The 21466-nt window shown below is 41.6% G+C and overlaps 1 protein-coding gene across 2 annotated transcripts in view; it reads right to left on the bottom strand.

Moving 5' to 3' along the window:
* rnf213a (ring finger protein 213a) overlaps nt 1-21466 on the bottom strand; it is a 55646-nt gene that overhangs the window by 21178 nt on the left and 13002 nt on the right. Inside the window, exons 19-43 of one of the 2 annotated variants that reach the window (XM_054759171.1) lie at nt 19834-20007; nt 18676-18828; nt 17993-18609; nt 17686-17845; nt 17386-17603; nt 17132-17269; nt 16879-17061; nt 13512-14727; nt 13248-13429; nt 12270-12425; nt 8562-12188; nt 8359-8486; nt 5091-5207; nt 4896-5020; nt 4420-4542; nt 4270-4328; nt 3478-3643; nt 3267-3402; nt 3007-3192; nt 1196-1326; nt 950-1095; nt 649-855; nt 388-575; nt 199-307; nt 28-128 (exon numbers count right to left, since the gene is read on the bottom strand). In XM_054759171.1, the coding sequence (XP_054615146.1) occupies nt 28-128; nt 199-307; nt 388-575; nt 649-855; nt 950-1095; nt 1196-1326; nt 3007-3192; nt 3267-3402; nt 3478-3643; nt 4270-4328; nt 4420-4542; nt 4896-5020; nt 5091-5207; nt 8359-8486; nt 8562-12188; nt 12270-12425; nt 13248-13429; nt 13512-14727; nt 16879-17061; nt 17132-17269; nt 17386-17603; nt 17686-17845; nt 17993-18609; nt 18676-18828; nt 19834-20007 (8746 nt within the window). The remainder of the gene's footprint in view (nt 1-27; nt 129-198; nt 308-387; nt 576-648; nt 856-949; nt 1096-1195; nt 1327-3006; nt 3193-3266; nt 3403-3477; nt 3644-4269; nt 4329-4419; nt 4543-4895; nt 5021-5090; nt 5208-8358; nt 8487-8561; nt 12189-12269; nt 12426-13247; nt 13430-13511; nt 14728-16878; nt 17062-17131; nt 17270-17385; nt 17604-17685; nt 17846-17992; nt 18610-18675; nt 18829-19833; nt 20008-21466) is intronic. The other variant, XM_054759172.1, reaches the window with a different exon arrangement.

The raw sequence follows: 21466 nt of genomic DNA, 5'->3' as shown, positions 1-21466 counted from the left end.
CTTACGAGCGGTCGCCAAAAAATGTACCCGAAAATCCTTTGAACAGCTTCATTTTTACATTTCTTGAGCAAATCGATCACTGCCTCAAACGTGTGCTGTGTTTTCAGGTCAGAATTATTTGCCAGAATCTGAAAGGAAAAGGCTAATTCATTTTGTCCAATAAAAATTGTTTTCGACTGGGGAAAAACTCTCACCAACCTGACTGAGCAATCGCAAGTACTGGAGAAGAAAAGGCGTCATTTCGTTCTCCACCGCTTCAAAGTGCTCCACGAATAAGGACGCAGAAAATATGCGATTCCACACATTTCTGAGAAACAGAAGATACATATTATTGAACAAAAACCAAGGACCTTAATACAAACCTCTTTTAATTTCATCTTGGCTTACTGGACCGTGTAGACAATAGTCTTGCTCCTCTCTTGATAACGTCTCACACTGTCTTCTGAGCAGATCAGCTCAATTGGAACCTTCAGTTTTTTCACTCGTCTGAGCCAGGCTTGTTTTTCTGCAACCGTCTCCAGGGGTCTGGGTTCCAGGTACTCCAGGCATGCAAGAGCAGCATACAAGTCAAGAACCTAGAAGACAGCAGATAACATTAAATATAAAGCAACCGTTCTCCATTTCTATTAAAGACGGTTTTACGCTCACCAGCTCAACTCCACTGCTGAGATGAGGATTACTCAAGAGATCGTCAGTCACTTGGGGTTCAAGGCAGACCATTCTAGAGAGGTTCTGCAGTCGGTTCTTGAACTGATGATATGCAGCATGGACCAATGGAAGCGACGGAACTGCATCTGCGGCAGGGAGCTGTGAGTGCAGTTCGTTGATGCAGCTGTTTAATGCACCACACAGGAGCTGAAAAGGATTTGAATGTGAATGAATGTGCACACACACATACTATTAGAAACATTTGTGGCTTTAAAACCATCTGTACTGCAAATAAACCAACCTGTACTTCTTTCTGACAGGTCACATTCATTGTCAAGACGACAAAATCCTGCAGGTAACGCTGAAAAACCTCCGGGGTGGCTTTTGCAATGTGTTGCCCCAGTGGGGACATTGAAAAGAATTCATGAAATCCTTGTTGAGTGTGACCTAACAAGATAAAACCTAGGTTAATTTCAAAGTAAAATGTCAGACAAATGTGACTCCTGGTCTCTCTGTGTAATGGTACCAGTGGTCAACAGGCCATCACCTTCATTTTGAAGCGAATGAACCCAGAGCTCCTCTACGTAGTCCTTGATCCTCCAGCTGAAAGGCATGCTTAAGCTCAAATCCCTGCCTTGGATCAAGTAGTTTCGTACAAGAATCGTTGTCATCTTTGAGCTGTTTGAGGGAAAAAGTCAGTGAGGCATTTCTGGCATATGCAAACAAACAACAAAAAAACAAATAAGAATCATACCGTATTTCTGCACATAGAATTCAGGCCCATTTATTTACCTATATTACAATTTATGTCAAGCGATGCTGGAATTTAAAACTAAATCAAAATGACTATTTGGGACAAATGCGGAGAAATTGCAGGACCTGAAGCAGACTGTTTATAACTAATAAGAGGCGTGGCTCCCTGGAATAATGGGATGTTATGCAGTGACCACTTTTTAAGAGTCCACTGGAACACTAATAGACGGAAAAGAAACTGTCTCCACATCAATAAATCATCATTTTTAACACTCAGAACATGCACCTCCACGCTTGGGTTAGACCGTTTGTCCGAGAGACTGTTTGAGTCTGGTTGAACCAGCAACAGTTCAAATGGGCACCACAGAAAATCTTGAAAGTGCTCATGTCATCGTATTATGTTTGGGAAAAAGAATCACAAAATCAAAGTACTCCCTTAACTCATTCAATACCAAAGACGTATTTATACGTTTTTTTTTAGACCCGAACGCTCGCTCCCAAAGACGTTTTTATACGTCTTTCATGCCTTTTTGCAAAAAGAGATGACGCAAGTGCACAATAAGAGGTGACTTTTCATGCAGTTAAAAGCAGCAAAAACGGCCACAAGGTGGCAGAAGTGCATTGGAAAAGAGCTCGACATGCATCCTTTCCATTTTTTAACTCCTCTCTTGACAGCAAGGAGGAAGTGAGGGAGCGTGGAGGAATGTAGCGTGCAGAAGGTTACGCACTGCGAGGAAACACACACACACAGTTTAGTTCCAAATGTCCATCCATCCATCCATTTTCTATACCGCTTCATCCTCATTAGGGTCGCGGGGGCATGCTGGAGCCTATCCCAGCTGACTTCGGGCGACAGGCGGGGTACACCCTGGACTGGTGGCCAGCCAATCGCAGGGCACATATAGACAAACAACCATTCACACTCACATTCATACCTATGGACAATTTAGAGTCGCCAATTAACCTCACCTGCATGTTTTTGGGAATGTGGGAGGAAGCCGGAGTGCCCGGAGAAAACCCACGCGCACACGGGGGGAACATGCAAACTCCACACAGAAATGCCCAGGGGAGAATCGAAAGCAGGTCTTCCCGATCTCCAGGCTGTTCCTGTATTGGCCAACGTGCTAACCACTAGACCACCGTGCGGCCCAGTTCCAAATGTGAAAACTGTAAATAGTCCATGGTGTTATATTTGTCAATAAACCATTTTGATATTTGAGCTGTCACAAGACCAAAAAAATTGTGTTCAAGTGATGCTTTAAATGTAACTTTTCACAAAAATCTGTTTTTCTCCCTTTTTTGTTGGGAACTGATATTTTCCTGAAACTTACCTACGTTCTACTCCTGATGACTAAACAACGGAAAAAGGTAGAAACAAACCTTTTTTTTCTGATGAAAGACGGGAGTCTAATCTTGCTTTTGCTAGGTTCCATGTTTATGGCTGGGATTGAAGGAGTTAATAAAACATTTGTTTTTTCTACCAGTATACAAAAAAAGTAATTCCAGTTCCAACTGGTTTTACAAGGCCACTATTTAGGCATAATACGTTATGTTTAGAATGAAATACTGCCCCCTTTAGCAAAGTGCATCAGCGCTACCACTTACTTAAGCATTGGCTGTGGAATTTGCAGCAATTTCTCATCGCCAAAGATATCTAACCACAGCCTCTTAACAGAATCGCTGCAGTCTCCATCCATTAAGACATCCAGGTTGTGGCTGGTGTCGATGACTGAAACCAGTTGAGCCAAGTTGGGGACAACCACCGCCTGAATGCGCTTCCATAAAGTGCGCCTGTAATGGCCCCCACAATGGTTAAAACATGAATAACGAAGAGAAATGTTGCATTGAAGTGGAGGACCCCTCACCTGAATGTCCCGCCTTCCTGTAAGGCGTCAACATTAGAAGCCACCTTGATGACCCAGTTGCCTGTAGCGGATGTGAACGCGCTGGCACTCGCTAGCATTGAGTGAAGACGCTTCTTTACAATTTGCAGGAAGTCACCTGCCGAGTGGGAAAGCGTGGTGGGCACAGATGGAATCAAGGGCTACACAGTGAAGACAGACTAGTGGATACTACCTGTTACTCCGTCACTGTCACTGAGAAGCTTCAGGAGAGTGTCTACTCTTTGAGTGCTGCGGAAACCGCTTTCTTCCCTGTCCCTAAGCATGCCTACTGCACTCTGCACACAGCTACACACCAGCGCTGTTGTGTCCATGACCAGAGTGGTGTCATCTTCGTACTGCTGAATGAGGAGATAATGGCAAAAAGAAAAGAAAACGCCTCCTCAAGTTAAGCAGGGCATATCAATTCTAAACTTGACCTGAACATGGAAAAGATCAAGGCTACTGCTGATTTGGTTGTATTTAACATTAGTATTCGGATGCCACAGGAATGTGTTCTTCTTGCTTATTGTTTCCCCCTGGTCTGCTCAGAACAGGTGTCCGACTACAGTGCACGATGGCGGCCACAGCAGGTGTCTCCCTCCGCTCTATACTCTGGTTGGCGCGGGGGCCATCTGTGGAACGTGGCTCATTGCAGAAGTAAACGATAACAACGGACGGTGCAAATTGCCTGTGATAAAGTAGGTCACAAACGCCAATTCTGCAACTTAGTGAAAGATGACATATTAAAGGAAATATTGCATTATTATGATATATTATTTATTATTATTATTATATGCTATCATAACAGTGGTTTATTTGGGCTCAAAAAATGCAGACAATATCGTTTACAAGTTTGTTAGTTTGTTTATCCAGTCACATTTTTCATTGTACTATTTTAAAAATGAATGTTAAAATCTCGTCCCCCAGACCCAATCTCATGTCTTGTCCTCATCTTGTGACACACCTACAAGCTGTGCATACTCACATTCTCTCTTGATTCTGCTTCCTCCTCGTGAGCTTCGTACAAATCCTCCAACTCCATATCTGTATTTGTTTGGTTGGTTGGTTACAGTTTAGTAACACAAAAGATAGATTCCATTAGTTTTCATTTAAAATTCATGAAATAATCACTAACCTTCAGGTGGACTCATCTTTGTTTCAAAAAGTTGACAGATGGTCATGTTTTGCAACGCCTTAATGTCTGACACAATTTCTTTTGACTGGCGGAGGTCATCAATGTGCACCGAAGTCCAGTGGCCTGCCAAGATTAAGATGTCCACAAATTATTCTTTGGTGTCAAACTCAATCGCATGGGGGACCAAAACTCAAAGGCCATTTTAGGCCACGGGCTGAACAGGATCTACCAATCCTTGCTTGATCAGGCTGGGCCAAAATGTGCATGACAGCCGGTGAATGCCACTCGTGTGGATGGACATTATTTGTCTTGGTTTTTACACCTGAGTAGGAAGAATGTGCATGTTTGCAAATAAACATGTACATGTCCATTCCTTCCTGCTTGAAATTTTACTTTTCGACAGTCTGTGAGACCATATATGTGTCCAGGCTGCTGATTGGATAAGCAAGGAAAGGCACAACTGATAGTGATCATACCGCCATGAAATCCAACATAAGAAGTCCCTCCTTCAATCCTTCGCAACCTGGTGATAAAGCAGACGAACACCCTGCAGCCCAAGCTCTCCTGGGTCATCTTGTTTATTTCATTCATGGACGAAAACCTGCAATTTGGCAGCAAAGTTTTGCATTGTCAAATGGTTTTAATGCATGCCAAAAGTGTTGCATTCTTACTTTGCAGATGCAATGAGATTGGCACCATGAGGTGTCTCTGAGAAATCACTCTGAATGATGATGACCTTGTTGCAGGGTTCACCACAGCGGCTTCGCTTGTCAACAGTGAGGATGTTTCTACAAGAAAACAGCATTAGACTGCCTACATGTGTTCAAGATTATCAGAGGGGAAGTGCAACAAATCCGTACAACATGACAAAAGCTGACAACTGTTGAAGTTGAGTAGCTTCATTTAATAATCAACTGATTGTCATGGAATCGAAATGGAAACAATTAAAAGGGTCATCAATGAGATCGCAGACCCGTTAACATATATTAGTAACTTATCATTTCAGACTGGAATATTTCCAAGCAAAATGAAAACAGCCAAGGTGGTTCCAATTTTCAAAAAAGGAGACAAACACCAATTTACAAATTATCGACCAGTTTCCTTGTTACCACAATTCTCGAAAATTGTGGAGAAGCTATTTAATAATAGGTTGGACAAATTTATTAATAAGAATGAATTATTGGCAAGTAGTCAATATGGTTACAGAGCCAACATTTCAACTTCTATGGCACTGATGGAAATCACGGAGGAAATCACTACTGCCATAGACAACAGAAGATGCGCAGCTGCTGTATTCATGGATCTGACAAAAGCCTTCGATACAATTAATCACACTATTTTAATTTCAAAATTAGAAAGGTACGGAATTAGAGGTTTAGTCTTAAATTGGGTTAAAAGCTACCTAGCAAAGAGGAAACAATTTGTAAAGCTAGGAGAATATACATCTGGGAGTCTACACAATACGTGTGGAGTACCACAGGGGTCCATACTGGGACCAAAACTGTTTAACTTGTACATTAACGACATTTGCAAAGTAACTAACAACTTAAAATTGGTCTTATTCGCCGATGATACCACTGCTTTCTGTTCTGGTGAAAGCACACAAGAACTCATTAAAAAGGTCAAGGATGAAATGGTCATATTAAAGTCATGGTTTGACAAGAATAGATTATCTCTGAATTTAAGTAAAACTAAAATAATGCTATTTGGTAATAGTAGAAAGGACACGTACGACCAAATACAAATTAATGGAACGGATATTGAAAAAGTGGAAGAATATAAATTCCTTGGGGTTATAATAGATGAAAAAATGAGTTGGAAATCTCATATTAAATATATACAGCAAAAGGTGGCGAGAAATATCTCTATATTGAATAAAGCAAAATATCTTCTTGATCAAAAATCACTCCACACTCTGTACTGTTCCTTAGTATTTCCATATCTAACGTATTGTGTGGAGATATGGGGAAATAACTACAAAAGTAATCTTCACTCACTCACTGTACTGCAAAAAAGATCTGTGAGGATAATTCATAATGCCAAGTATAGAGAACATACAAACCCTTTATTTTTAAAATCACAGATATTAAAATTCGCAGATTTAGTACACTTTCAAACCGCTAGAATAATGTATAAAGTTAATAATAACTCGTTACCCAAAAATCTAATCAAGTATTTCTCAATCAGAGAGGAGAAATATGATCTTAGAGGAAAATTAAACCTAAAACATTTATATGCGAGAACAACGCTGAAAACCCATAGCATTTCCGTGTGTGGAATTAAATTATGGAACGGATTGAGTAAAGAACTCAAACAATGTACAGAGATGAGCAAATTCAAAAAACAATACAAGCAGTTGATGTTTGCCAAATACAAGGCAGAAGAGTCCTGATTGTTCTGTCAGGTTTGTTATTTTATTTTATTTATTTATTTTTTTATTTTCTATTTTATTTTATTTTATTTTATTTTTTATTTATTTAATTAAATTTTATTTGTTATTTATTTATTTCTATTTATTTATTTATTTTTTTTTTTATAATTTTCTTTGTTGTGTTTAAAAAAAAAAAAAAAAAAAAGCTTTGTTCTTATTTATTTATTTATTTATTTAGTATTGTCATCATATTATCATTATTATGAATGTTCTCTCTTTTTTTGGGGGGACGGTTATCTCACCGTTATCTATTATGTGTTATCCTGACTATCACTGAAAACATGACATGGAATCCAGGAAGTGAACTACATGTACTGTACTAGATGTAGAATGGATGGGGGGTAGGATTAAATAAGCTTTGCTTCTTCCTACTCCTTTTGGACATGTGGAACTGTCAAAGAATGATTCACGAGATGTATTCCATTGTAACCTTCATGTTCAAATAAACTAAACCAAACCAAACCAAAACCAAACCAACACACACTTTGAGAAAGGGTGGGCCTCTCCAAACATCAGCAGAATTTAACATAATATCTATGCTGTGGTCACTGTGTGCAAACGTCCAACTAGGCCTGTCATGATAACACAATTTGCTGGATGATAATTGTCCTACAAATTGTCGATATTATTGACAATGTTTTTGAGAACCTTTTTTTCCATAAATGATATGGCACAATAATGCAAGTACATCATATCAAAAGCAAAAAACTTTCATTTCTCAAGAGCATTTAACATTATAATTGGAATGTGAACATGCAATTGTAATAGCCTCATTAATTCAGTAAAAAAAGTCATTTTTATGACACTCTTATTTTATTAGCACTGTTAGACAGGATGTGCGCCACTCTTATTTCGAAGGCCGGAAGTGTGAAGTGATGTGTGTTGAAAATGTGTTTTGACGATGGCTAAGTGAGATAGCCATCGAGTGCCTCTTGAAGCCGTGGCTGTTGTCCCAATTTCACACACAACTTGCACGAAGTCAGCAGCCAACCTAAAACGGCTGGGTTCCGTTATTAATAAGCACTAAAGCACACCTCATACAGCCTGAGCCTGCCACTGTGAATGAGCGGCCCGCTGGGGAAATAATGTATATCCTCACACTCTTCCCATGCGAGCTGTGAGCTCCCTGCACTGTAGAGAGCAGGCCGGGCACAGTGAGAGGGAACTACCGCTGTCGCTACGGAGCCGAATATCCAACTACCAATGTGAAACTAACAGTGACAGACACAAATATCCAACGTCCAACATGAAACTAACTTCACCAATGTGCAAAGTGACCCCTCTTGTCATCCAGCCCGTGCGGTGATGAGAGAGCAGAGAGAGAAAAACAAACACGCATGCAATTTATCGAGTCAATTTATCGAGTTGAGCAAAATTTTTTTTTTTTTTTTTTGAGTAATGGATTTATCGATTATCGTGACAGGCCTATTTATACCCAGCATTGATCATTTGTGATAAAGACCCACTTGGAAATTGAAAGAAACTCATTACGTATTTCATCAACAAACCTGATTTTCTTCAGGAAGGATTGCTCCGTGTCAAACTGCTGGAGCGAGAGAAGCTCAACAACACTTTGCGACATTTGTTCCAAAAGCTTCAATTCGGATGCAGTCAGAAGTCTGGAGAATGTTGTAACCTGTGGTTTAAAAAGCCAGTCGATTAGGCTTGTGAGGTGTGTGAGCTGTGCGATTCATCACTTTGTGAACATTACCTCTGCGAAGGCGGACAAGCGATGGACTTCCTGTCTTGTGTGCGCACATATGAAGTCAGCCAGACAGCTGTTTTTCTGCTTCTCAAAGTAGACTTGTGCAAGTTCTTCAGTCTCCACTTTGGGGAGATCTGTGCAGTCCAATCGCACTACTGAATCTGGTGTAGCACACCTTAACAGTACGAGTTTAGCCTCATTGAGAACTTTGTCGTGTGATATTTCTAAACTGTCTTCCTGTGTCTCGAGCACTTGATGAGTCACAGAAGCACAAGTGTCTGAATGGTAGCCAATGAAGACGTCCGACGGAAGATACTCGTACGACTGGTTCACGTCAAAATAATGACTTCTGACTGTCACAAAGCGCCTGACCCACTTCTCCAACTCCTCCACCATCCTCTTCTGTTCAGTTTTCAGAACAGTGTGGATGTCCAGGTAATGTTTCTCCAGCCGATTGATGAGCGGTATCGGGAACTGTTTGTAGACCACCTCTCTTTCTTCAATGACAATCAGCCGGAAGTCTTTGTGCACCCGACATTTGACACGGTGGGTTCCAAGTCCAAGGTCCACATATTTCTGTCCGCCCAAGTAGACATAATATTGGTTGAGGGCATCATAGAGACTTTCGTAGAGGTTCTGCAAGTTCAGAAGCACAACTGTTTGGCCTGTTTCCATGCAGATCTTTACTCTGTTGATGTTGCGGCAGATTTGAGTGTACTCCTGGTCTTTTGGAAAGCTGGATCCAAAGATTATTTCTGGCTGCCCACACTCTGAAAAGAAGGTTTGTTGCAAGATCTGAAGCGCTGCATAATTTTTTGTAAGCACCAGCAAATAGCGACATTCTTCCTCCGGTCCAACAGCCTGAATGTTGTCTCTCACAAACTCGATAGCACTGATTTTCTCCAGGTTAGATGCAATCGGAAGACTTCTGGTAAAAACAGACACTGCATCCACGTCATTTTTGCCACTAAAATTTCTCAGGACTGCCTTGATGACCTCCTCATAAGTAGGCTGCCGTTGTGCTGTTTTGGCTACTGCATAAATCATCTTAATCAAGCTATAATAGTCTCGCAGGCCGAAAAAGCCTTTGCCTTGTCCACCGCAGATCTTTAAATAGGCACTTGCAAAAGGTCGGAACAATTTCCTGACCTTCTCCAAAACCATCACATCAGATGAACAAATTCCTTTTGCACTCTCAAACAGTTCGCGCTCATCAGGGTCGCCTCGAGACACAAATATGCCTCTGTTCATCTTTGCAGGGTCTAACGCCCAGTTGGAAATGCCAATGAAGCCAACCTTTTTGTGCGGCAGTGGCTTATCATCAATGCATCCTTCTTCCAGCAGGGGGTGAAGGATTTTAAGAGGCATCTTGGGGGAGTCCTCAGCCAGCCCAATCTCATCAAGGACAACGACTGAGACGTATTCATCAAGATTCTTTCCTTCCTGAAAGCGTCCGCATTGTCTGAATGTCTTTATGATGGCTTCTGGTGTAGAGTGAGGGCTACACTGGAAGGAAACCAAATGAATTTGCTTGAGCTTTTTGAAGAGACTAGAGTGCGCGGCTTGACCCTGCATTGCATCTGCCACCAATGTTTTAGATAGAGATTTTGAACTTCCAGGTTTCCCAACTAAGAAGAGAGGAATCCTAAGCTCAATGCAGATAACCATCATAAAAACGTTCTCTTTGAGTGCACCATTTCTTGCAATGGTGTTGGCCATTGGAACACCACTGAGGAGTAAATCCTGCATCACTGTGATGTCTTGTCTTATTTTTTCTGGCCCGTACCCTGTCGGTAGGCTTTTGCTGACGCTCCGTCTGTATTTATCCTTATGTTCAAGGCAGGCATGGTAGCACACTCCTAACGCCATGACTAGAGACCAGAGTATAGGATCCTCTGGCACTCTCTGATCCTGTTCTTGTTTGTCCCACTTTTGTTTATGTGCAAATTTTTTAAGCTCTGCAAAAAAACGAGCATGGTGGTCATAGAACCAAACAAAAGACTGCATGCAACGTTCCACATCTCTCAGGCTGACAAAGCTACATTCATCTTTCCTTGCCCGCATGTACTTCTGTGAGGCGGATAGCGCCTGAGTAATCCATTTGAAGTAGTTCTGAGTAATGTTTCTGCTTTCCACAACTCTCTTCACAATCTGCTCAATGTATATTTTTTCTGTGTTATCATTTAACTGGCCAAAGTCCCACACCAGAGGAATCATGCTTGGAGGCAGAGCCTGAACTCTGTAGACCAACTGCCGCAGAGGTATAGACCCCAGCTTTTCCTCAGCTTCCTCTGCCCGGACTCTGTACCCAAGACCGGCCGATTCCAACCTCTTGATCATCTCATCTGTGTGCTTACGGTAAGGGTTGCATGCTGCAATGATCTGCAGTCCGGTGCCAGGTACCAAGCGCTCTCCTTTGACCGTCTTGTCACAGAGTACCTCCTTGATGCTGCTAATGTCCTCTGTGGTGTTAGCCTCATCAAAGAAAAGAACAGAGTCCAATCCATGGTCTAGTTTGTTGACAGAAGCCATGGCTTCTGCTTCTCTCACTTTGGTGTAAATCATTTTGGATGTTGTCCCTCCATGCACTTTGACCAGTTTCATGTTCTCAGCAGCAATGTCTCTCCTTTGCAACTCACAAAGATATTTGATCAGCCTTGTTTTACCGCATCCTGTCTCTCCCATGATGATGACAGGGATGCCACACCTGAAACGCATATGGATTGCCAGGATCTTCAGTATGTTGTCAGTTGTAAGCTCGTATGTTTCATCAGGATCAAGAGGACTCTGGATTCCAAGAACATTGCAGATTCTTTGAACTTTCTCACTTCTGGGTAGGCTGTCAAAGTCTGTGTTAAAAGGAACTCCCTGAAGCTGAAGGCCTTCAAACAATGCCTGTGACATGACATTTTCTTTAATGACCGTTCCGGATCTGGGATCAACAGCGTCAAAAGACTTTTGTGTATTGGGTTTAAGATGAAAACCAATGAAGGTCATGGACATATGGTCATCATTAAAGAAGATGTAAGGGTGTGGTTTTGTTTCCCATCTCTTTCTGATTAAGAAGGGGGCTATATCCTCATCTGGGCCATCGGTCAGGTCCATTTCTACCCTACTGAGACTCTGGTCGGAGATCCTGAGTGACGGAGTGGCAAAGTCCTTTGCCATCATAATCATAAAATCCACCACAAATCTTTTGAAGCCAGTGAGGACATCACCAGTCAAATCAGCATCACAGAAATGTGACCTCTCACAGTCTGCCAGCTGCATACTGAGAAACCCAGAAAAATTTCTTAGCTCTGCCCAGGATGGGTCATTAATGCCACAATACATGAGAAGCATCTGAAGACATTCCACGTGTGACCCTTCAGCTAACCTGTAACGGACTTTGTTCGGCTCTTCAATGATCATATACCTGAACCCATCAAGATTACTGCTGTTGTAAAACCGTTTGAGATACTGGTACGGTCGCTGGAAGGCTATGCTCCTGAACACTTTGTCATCCATTAGTGGGTTCTCACTCCTGACATTAGGATCTTCCTGCTGCTTCATTTCGAGCATCAGCACCTCTTTTGGGGGTCGGCAGAAAATCTTTGGGAACACATCTGTGAATGAGCTGTTTGTGGTTTTCATCTAAGCAGACAGCAGAAAAAAAGCCTGGGGTAAGCAAACTCGCATAATTAGATGACCATGTAAGTTCTCACCAATGCTTACCTGCCCTGAAGCATCTCTGCTTTGTTTGACGGTTTGTTCTAAGAACTCAATGACATACAAATGCCTGTCACTGCACTTCCACATGTTTCCCTCAGAGTCCATTAGATAACGCAGAATCAACAACTTGAAAAGAAACTCATGGATTCCCTTTTGTACCTTTTAAAACAGAACAAATACAAATTAAAATACCATCAGCAGGAATAAAAAGTTCAAAATACAAAATTACACAATAAACGTTTGGAGACCAGATTAACCCTTTAAGCACCAAAGTCACAAAATTGCGACAAGCAACATTGCTGAATTTAACAAGCCACTTCTGCAAATATGGTGCCACCAGGAGATGGCGGACATCTGTAACTTCAACCTGAGCAACATTTGTGGCCGTTTCTATGCAAAGTTGATCATTTTGTGCGTGCAGCAGCGCATCCGCTCGCCATGACAGTCCAAACGCAGCATACTTGGGCCGATGCTTTGCTAAACCATGTTCCGGGTGGCAGGAGGGGACGTGGCGAGTTGTGGTTGTCAAAACACCGTTAATGGTGAGAAAAATACATTGCTAATAGATAGACATGACCTGAGAATACAATGACCAGGATGAATGACAATATTCACAGGTATCATAGATAGATACAGTACTTAATATCTATCTATGCAATAAATATTGTAATGTAATGTAATAATGTAATAATGGCGGTGCAGGCAGCAGTGGTGTTCAAGATCCCACTATAAATGACGATGAGTATCACAAGTGGATCAGACATTTTGATGAGGCGGAATCGTGGAGACAGGATATGACAAACTATGAGTGCCGTGACGTAAATTTACTGCCATCACAAAATTTCACTGATGATTTTTGTCATTTACAGTATGCCTTGATCTCCAAGCATTTTCAAATTGTAATGTCAAAACTGAAAATAACTCTGGCGCCTAAAGGGTTAAATTCTTTTGTCAGCATGTTTTAATGAAGTATCTTATTACCGATGATGTAATATCAAAATGGAACACAGTCAGTTTCTTCTTTGCATGCGTGTCCAAAAGAGACTGAAGCACGGCCTTCTCATCCACACTTGGTTCAATCAAGCGAATGCATTTCATCATTGAGGACTTTTTGAAGAAGTGCTGCAGGGATTCATAAAGCCTCCTGATGTAGAGTGATTTACCTGAAAGGTCAATGAACGGAATGATCAGAGAATGGAATTATTTTTCCACCATTCAGAAACAGCAAGGTCGATCTAAACTCACCAACACCAGCCCTTTCAGATGAGACAGTGCCAACACAAAGGCGATCTTTGAATGCAGCAGCTGCACTGAACTGTCCTGCTGGGACCACATAATGCCGATGGAGGTACCCTTGGATGCTGGCCAGTGGTTGTTGAGGAACTATGTGCAACCTGTATTGACTGAAGGCTGATGGAAGATAAGTATGTTCTCTTTCTGAGCTACAAAGGATAACAAGTCTGTAGTCTTTCGTGCACTGCACTTTCTTGCGCTGAAAAAACCTCTCAACTTTACAGCTCACATCATATGTCAGCAGATCCCCGTACAGAAGACAGTATACCTTCTTGTCTCTGCTACCTGCCATGAGACAACGTCTCAGGAATATCTCCACCTGCTCATACGTTGTGGAGGAGTTGCACAGCAGGACCTCGTCGTAAGTTGGGAGTGGCTCATCTTCACTGGCCATATAAATAGAGATGCAAGAAGTTAACACCTCCTCATGAGGACAAACAATGAGGCTTGGATTTCCAGCTGCTAAGCCTATAGGGGATCTTCTAATGATGAAGTTCTGATCAAAAATATTTCTCCGCCCATCCTCCAGGTCAGCCAGTATTTCCAGCAGTCTTCCAAGACTTTTTATATTAAGAATGTGTGGCAGAACATGCCTCATGTCTTTCATGTAAGCATTCCAGATCTGATCAATGCTTTGCAATCCATTTATTTCTTCTGTAAGATCTGAAACAGAATCCAATTCTCTGTGCAGGTCAGAGGTTCCCAGCTCGAAACTTGGTACCCCAGCAAAAGTCTGGAAGTCTTGTGGTTTGGTGAGGATTTCCTTTTGGAATTCTTGCCAGACAGCTTGTATGTCTGAGGCTGTGCATGATGACTTAATGAAGGACAGCATCATCAGAACCTGATCCTCCACACCTTCCACTTGAGACAGGTTGTTGGATAGGTAGACAATCTGTTCAGCTGTAAAGTAGTTCAAATAGTAATGCTGGGATCTCTGTTCATCCACAAAATCCAACCAAAGGTCCAGGCATTTCTCCATTTTCCTGCAAAGTTCAGGCAAGTGACTTTCAATGGTGCATTCAACTGCAGCCAGGTTGAAGTACATCATGATGCTGTGTTCCTCACTGGAACAGCAGTGGATCTCACATTCCCACTGTCTGAAGAGAGGGTTTCCAGCAGCATAGAGGGCAATGAAAGACTCAGCTAGCCTTTGAACGCCAGCAAATATCTGAAAATTACAGAAAGCGCCTTGGGTGGTTGGAAAAAAAAAAACACACATACAGTACATAATGTTCACATGTATTTGATATTTAAGAGTTGCCCCCACTGTATTTTTGCTTGCAAAAGCACAAATGATGTACGTCCATGAGTGTTTCATTCCCAATTGTTTCGTCCATGTTGGCAAACCTCTCGCTAGTTTGAGTGTCATGGCGGGAGTATCGTTGAACGTCCGGAAGAACTATGGTAATTTTGGCTACATTTTGGATTCAAAGTAAAGACTCATGCAAACATGCCATGTTGCTATATACTTGTAGTACACCAACAGCGCAACCAAATGAAGTAATCACAATGTGACAACTGAGCAGAACCCGCTCACCCTTCAACTCCAAGCTCCAGCAAATCCTCTTGCCTGAAAAGCGGTGACTCGGCCTGTCACGATAATCAATAAATCGATTCATCGAACGATAAAAAAACAGGTCTATAATTACGAAGCCCTCGATAAATTGACATGTGCGTATGCGTATGTTTCATCTGCTGGTCTCTCTGTGCAACACAGGCTGGATGACAAGAGGGTTCACTCTGCATCTGTCTGTGCGCATTAGCTCTATAGTGGAATGAACGCAGAGTGGGCTCTCATGTCATGTCAGATACAGAGGGTTTAGCAGTTAGCTTCGTGAGCCAGCATACACTAACATGAATAAAGGCACTAAAGTTTCTAAGGCGAATGCCACAGCAACAGTGTGGGCATATTTTTGTTTGAAACAAAATCAACAAGGTGAGCGCATGAACTCCAACAGCCAACAGTTTTCCCAGCTGGGGGAAAAAAAAGTACCGATGTAGGTAGTCGTCCGACAGTCAATGCTTGCGAGGCATTTGCCAAGTACCGTAAATCACGGTGTATAAACCGCGCTTTTTTTCCGCCGGTAAGACGCAAAAAATCGGGGTGCGGTTTATACACGATGACAAGTCTGTGACCAGACAGAAATTGACCAGAAGCAGATTTTAGAATAGCCGTCTGTGGGTCAGACAGTTGCTTTGACTTTAGCGCCCTCTGCTGTACAGTTGCTGAAAATGCAATTCCTTTGTAACTTATCTCACTGCTGTGTGTCTGTATTTTCACACAGTGAAACGATCTCTATATACACTGAGGCTAACCTAAGTTTCCATTAAAACATTGCAGATTATTTAAAATAAAATACAACGTTGGAGTTTATTCAAATTCACACTGAAGCAATGCAGTGTTATGTACAATACATGGATAACTGATCTGCATGTGCATGTGTTTTCTATTTTTTTTCCCCATTTTGTGACGAGCGTTGTCGAAATTCGGCCCCCTCTTTCTACCTTTGAAAGGACGTTACAGCAAAGTTCGGGCGGTGTGACCAGGCCTGTACCCTCTCAAAATGCCACGACAACCTTTCACCGCAGCGTTCAAACTCTCTTGATGGACGGCAGATTTCTCCATTCTTATTCTTTTTGAAATTGCTTAGTACCTTTACGCATGTTGATTTGAGATGAAAGAGTTGGCAAGCATTTATGAAATAAAATATTTTTTCCCCCCCCGCCGTGAGCCTGAAAATGGGGGTGCGGTTAATACACGGGGGCGATTTATACACCGTGAGTTACGGTAAATATAAACAATGCTGTGCAAATGGTGCGCACCCCACAGACAGTGTCGCTGGCTGCATTGCAAAAACTTACATACAGGCCACTTCTGTGTCAAGCTAATGTCTCACACAGGTACACCGTACACTATATTGATTACTATCTAGTGGTTCAAATGTGAATTACACCTCTAATGACAATAATGGATGAAAAAATGGTGTCAAAAAATGGCGATAATATCGATTATCAACAATAATTTGTAGTACAATTATCAACCAGCAAAATTTGTTATCCTGACAGGCCTACCAGTGAGCAAAGTATCACAACTTTCTTTCACTCAGTTTGTACAGTATCAAAAAGTGCAACACAGAATACTATTCTCTGTGCTCCACACATCGTACTGTGTTGTATCAAATTATGTCAAACTGTATTGTACTCTAACTGTAGCAAATTGTGTAGTATCACATCAGGAGTAACTTTTTAGATATCATGAATGTATAATAGCGCATTGTTGGACACAAAAATGCCACTGAAGAAAGTTATTTAGAATTACCTCTGCAAAATAATTCACTTCCCTCTGTCCCCGACCACCTTTCCCAGACATGAGCATCAATTTGTTCTGCAGTTCCCGCACGTCTTCAAGAGAATAGTAGCGTGCCTCGTGCGCCTCTTCCTGAATCTCAAGTTCCAAGGTGGTGTCGAGACTCACCTTATTGTCACGGAAACACAAAAGGTACTTCACACATAGTCAATCTACGCTTGCCGACAACCTTGCGATGGACTCAATCCTCCAGTTTATGATTTACCTTTTTTCCTTTTTGTGCACCGATACGGTAGACACCTTTACTATTGATGGCTGAGGCCAGAGAGAGGGCAGACAGCTCCACTGATCCATGACTGTCCTTTACTGTCTTCAACCATTCTAGATGGCGTGCACTGTCACGCTGAAAAAGAACAATATTATTGTGCAGTGGACGGCATCTGCTGGCTAAATCTTATTCATAGTAAAATGCAATTAAAATTTGTTCAATATCGATTGTGTTGATTTTTACTTGGTTACCAGTTTTTTGGGGAGGTTGTGGTCATTGTCCAAAGCTCTCCAAAGTTTCTTTAAAACATCTCTGAAGGCCTGAAATCCGGAGTCTGCTTGGAGCTCGTACAGAGCGGAAGCGTAGCCAAGAACCGCGTCATGGAAGCAAGCCACGCGATCAACCTCCATGTCGTTCTCTCCCGCAGAGATGGAAGCCAGGTCAACAAACACCTTCAACTCATTGAGATCTGATAGAAGTTATCAATAAACCTGAAGGTTAGGTCTTGATGTGCCTTCCACACTTTTTGGATTGGAAATAGTGTTTGTTACCTGTAAGAACATCTTGTACCCATTTTACAAAGAGTCCCCTGTGTCCCAGCTCCTTTAAGCAATGTCTGCGAGACTCTGTGATGTCGACCAGATCCTTCTTTGTCTCTATCAAGTCATTGTCAATGCGTTGCAACTCCTCCTCTTGAAAGTCTGCTTCTCTCTGAAGCAAGCAGAGTCCCAATATGAAGTTACTTCATATTAATAAAGCTAATAAAGGTTTGACGATGAAAAGTGTTTGACCTTGGAGGTTCCGCTGTAAGACTTGACTAAACTGCAGTTAGAAGTTCAGGTAACATAAGACACTTACGACTTTCGTGAGTGTCTCCAGCACCCTGAAGTCTCCTTGAAGACCAAGTGCCTCTTTGACCTCCATGATGACCTGGGCTGAAGCCACGGCAAGATGGAGCTCGTGATACTGCTCGATCTGTTGAAGCCTGCTGTGGATCCACAGCTTCTCTGTCGACATGTCAACTTTGCACATGATATCCAAGTCCTTTTCAAGCTCATCGTACTTGCCCTTATAGTCGCTGAAAAGGCGGTCCACCTCCTTTATCTTTATACTGCCATTCTTCAAGCGCATGTAGATGTCCTTGTAACTTGCAAAGCATGGTTTGAAAACTTCAGCATGAATCACATCAAGTGTCAGTGTTTTGGGCGCTGCCTCGTCCTCAACAGAACTGCTGTGCTCCATTTCTTCATTGGCCAAGAGTGTGGCTTGCTCCCGCCAACAAATGTTGAATAAATAACTGTCTCTGAACTTGTGCAAGACCTCTGACATGTGTCTGGTGTCTTCATCCATTTGGAAGAAAGTGACAACGGCCATCGTGGAGGAAAGTTGGTCAAATTTGTGAACCTGCATGAAATGGTCCAGGGGCATCTCCTCAATTTTGATGCAGCGTCTCTGCTCCATGTCTTTGAGGTCAACTAAAATTGATAAAAAGGATCAAATCAAACATTTGACGCAAATCTTTCATCACACTGAACTCCTACCTGTCATGTGCTCGTCAAGGCTGTGGATCATTGTCAGCATGGCGTCCACCTTCTCCCTCTCGCTATAAACAGCTCTAACTTCAGCAACTCGGCAGTGAAGAAGCCTTCCCATTTTGCTGGCATCCTTGTGCTGTTCATTCTCTGACAGACAATCTGGAGGTGACACATTCCACACTGCAAAAACTCCATTTCAAGAAAGTAAGAAAGTCCCATTTTAAGCAACCAAGTCTTATTTTTTTCCTGAAAAGAAAAAATATCTTGTCTGGCAATTTTAACTTGAGAAAAACAATCTTATATTAAGAAAGTATAGCTAGACAATTCTTATGAAGATAAAAACCTTATCTGGATTATTCTTCAACAGCAGATTAATATAGATTGGTTTTAAATGAAGAATAAAACTGGTTTCTAAACTTTCTAAATTTAGAACAAACTCACACACAGAAAATATATCTCCACTGCAAAAACTACATTTTAAGAAGGTAAAAAAGTCCCATTTTAAGAAACCTTTTCTTAAAATGTGGAGGCAGCACAGCAAATTTCATAGAGCATACCAAGATTATTAAAGAAATGAAATCTGGCCATAAAATCTGTGTAAATGTGTAAAATTATTAAACTTTCAATAAAACATGTTGTAGTTTATAAATGTAAAACCTTGTGAATTTACATGCAAATCATGCCAAAAAAGAATTTAATTTGCTTCATGCTTGTTGAAAAGCTGATAGCGGTGACGAAGTAACCAACATAATTAACATGCCGACAAGAAGAGATGTTAGCTGCACGGTGGCCGAGTGTTTGTCTGTAGGAAAATCTAAGAAGAATATGAATATGTAAAACATGCTTAAATCTAGCCTTAACTTAGGAATCTTATAAGATCATTTGGCTTACTTCTTACCTTGTAATAAGACCATTTTACTTAAATCTAGCTATGTGATTAAGAACAACTTGCGTATTTTAGGACTCATTATATTATTAGAAATATTCTAGTTACAAGAATTCCAGCCAAGTAACTTTTGCTTACTCCATTGGCAGAATTTTTTGCTTGAAGTAAGAAAAGTTGTCTCATTTTCATATAATTTGGCCTTTCTTTCGAGTGTTGCTGTTTTTGCAGTGAGTTATCACATCTCAAGAAAGCTTTCAGAAAAAGCAGACGCCTATTACCGAGCTTCAGCAGATCCAAGAAGGCGTCTCCACGTTCCAAAATGATTTTGAGCAACTTGATTGCGATGTTCCCCTGAATAAACTGATTCTTAATGCTCGTTAATGTTGATATGGCAACAGTGATTCCATCTCTGGCATCCTTGGTGAGGTTCTCAAAAAGGCTTTCCTCTGCACCTGAAATGTGAGAAATGGAACATTAGTGTTTTTTCATCATTAGCTGATGACGCAGTGATTGGTGACGGTGATTGGTTGTCTGCCCAGGAGAGGATGCTTGTATGGTGGCAGGATTATGAAAAACATTGAAATGCTTTCCATGAAGCAACTGTAAAAGGGAAGGCGGATTGTAGTCTTCCTTTCAATTGTTGAGTGTTGACAAGAACTTTTTGGATACGTTCACACTGCAGGGTGTGATCCCCAATGTGGATTTTTGTTCAAATTTAATCTTTTATGTGGTCGTTCACATTAGCAAAAAAAAAGCAACTTGTAAACATGAAGTGACGCACATGTCCAAAACATGTCCTTGGCGCGTTTGTGGCAATTTCAAGGGGCGTCAACGTTTTCTTAACCAAGTGATTCTGCATAGAATACGAAGAAAAAGGGCAAGAATTCTATAGTATGGTACCTTGTATTACCTACTGTAATGTATCTTTTAAAAGATACAGTATGGTTTCATACTAATCCCAGAGGAAAGTTCATGACGGTGGAACAGAGCAATGCCCAAGGAGAACTTAATACCGCCAAGTAAATCGCATGTGAAAATAACTGATCAAACAACCAAAAATAGCACTTCCAAGTCCGAGTCCATGCTTCTTCCGGGTTGGGAATGAGACCCTGCCCCCAAGTGGAGGAGATCAAGTAACTCGGGGTCTTGTTCACAAGTGAAGCAAGGATGGAACATGAGATCGACAAGCGGATTGGTGCAGCACCCGCAGTGATGCAGACTCTGGATCGGCCCATTGTGGTGTCAAGGGAGCTGAGCCGAAAAGATAAAACTCTCAATTTATCAGTCGATCTACATTCCTACCCTCACCTATGGATACCTCCGTAGGGTGGATGGGCTCTCCCTTAGCGATAGGATAAGAAGCACTGTCATCAGGGAGAGACTCTAAGTCAGGGGTGGCCATTGCATCGATCGCGAGCTACCCGTAGATCACCAAGGTAGTTTGGGTCGATGGCGTAAAGGTCACTTTGTAGTTGTCATATGACATCAGTCAGCTGACATTAAGCTCCCCTCCTGATTCGTGCTCGCTCCCCCGCAGCGTTTCAAGCTACACACAAAGATGCAACTTTCATCTTTATGATTGTGATTATGGATGAACTAACTCTGCGGTAAGATGTCTATATCTATAACTAAAGTTATCTGTTCACTTGTAGGGGCTAGCTACAGGTACGTAGAAAAAAAGTGTATTGTTGACTGGCTTTGCTTGGCGTCATGAACTCTACAACAGAAATCAGTGTTTTCTACACGTTGGCTTCTTAAACTAATATTTCATGATGAAATGAAAAATGTGCCCATTGGTGAAACCTTTTCAATATGTTGCCTTGACTTGGGCCGCATTGTCTTTTGCATCATCATTTTAAATTCTTGTATATGGCTAATATTTGATAGCACATGCTAACTGGATGTAATACA

Source organism: Dunckerocampus dactyliophorus, chromosome 18, assembly GCF_027744805.1.
Source record: "Dunckerocampus dactyliophorus isolate RoL2022-P2 chromosome 18, RoL_Ddac_1.1, whole genome shotgun sequence".
NCBI lineage: Eukaryota > Metazoa > Chordata > Actinopteri > Syngnathiformes > Syngnathidae > Dunckerocampus > Dunckerocampus dactyliophorus.
The sequence above is the reverse complement of the archived record's forward strand: the minus strand, read 5'-3'. Positions and strand labels throughout refer to the sequence as shown.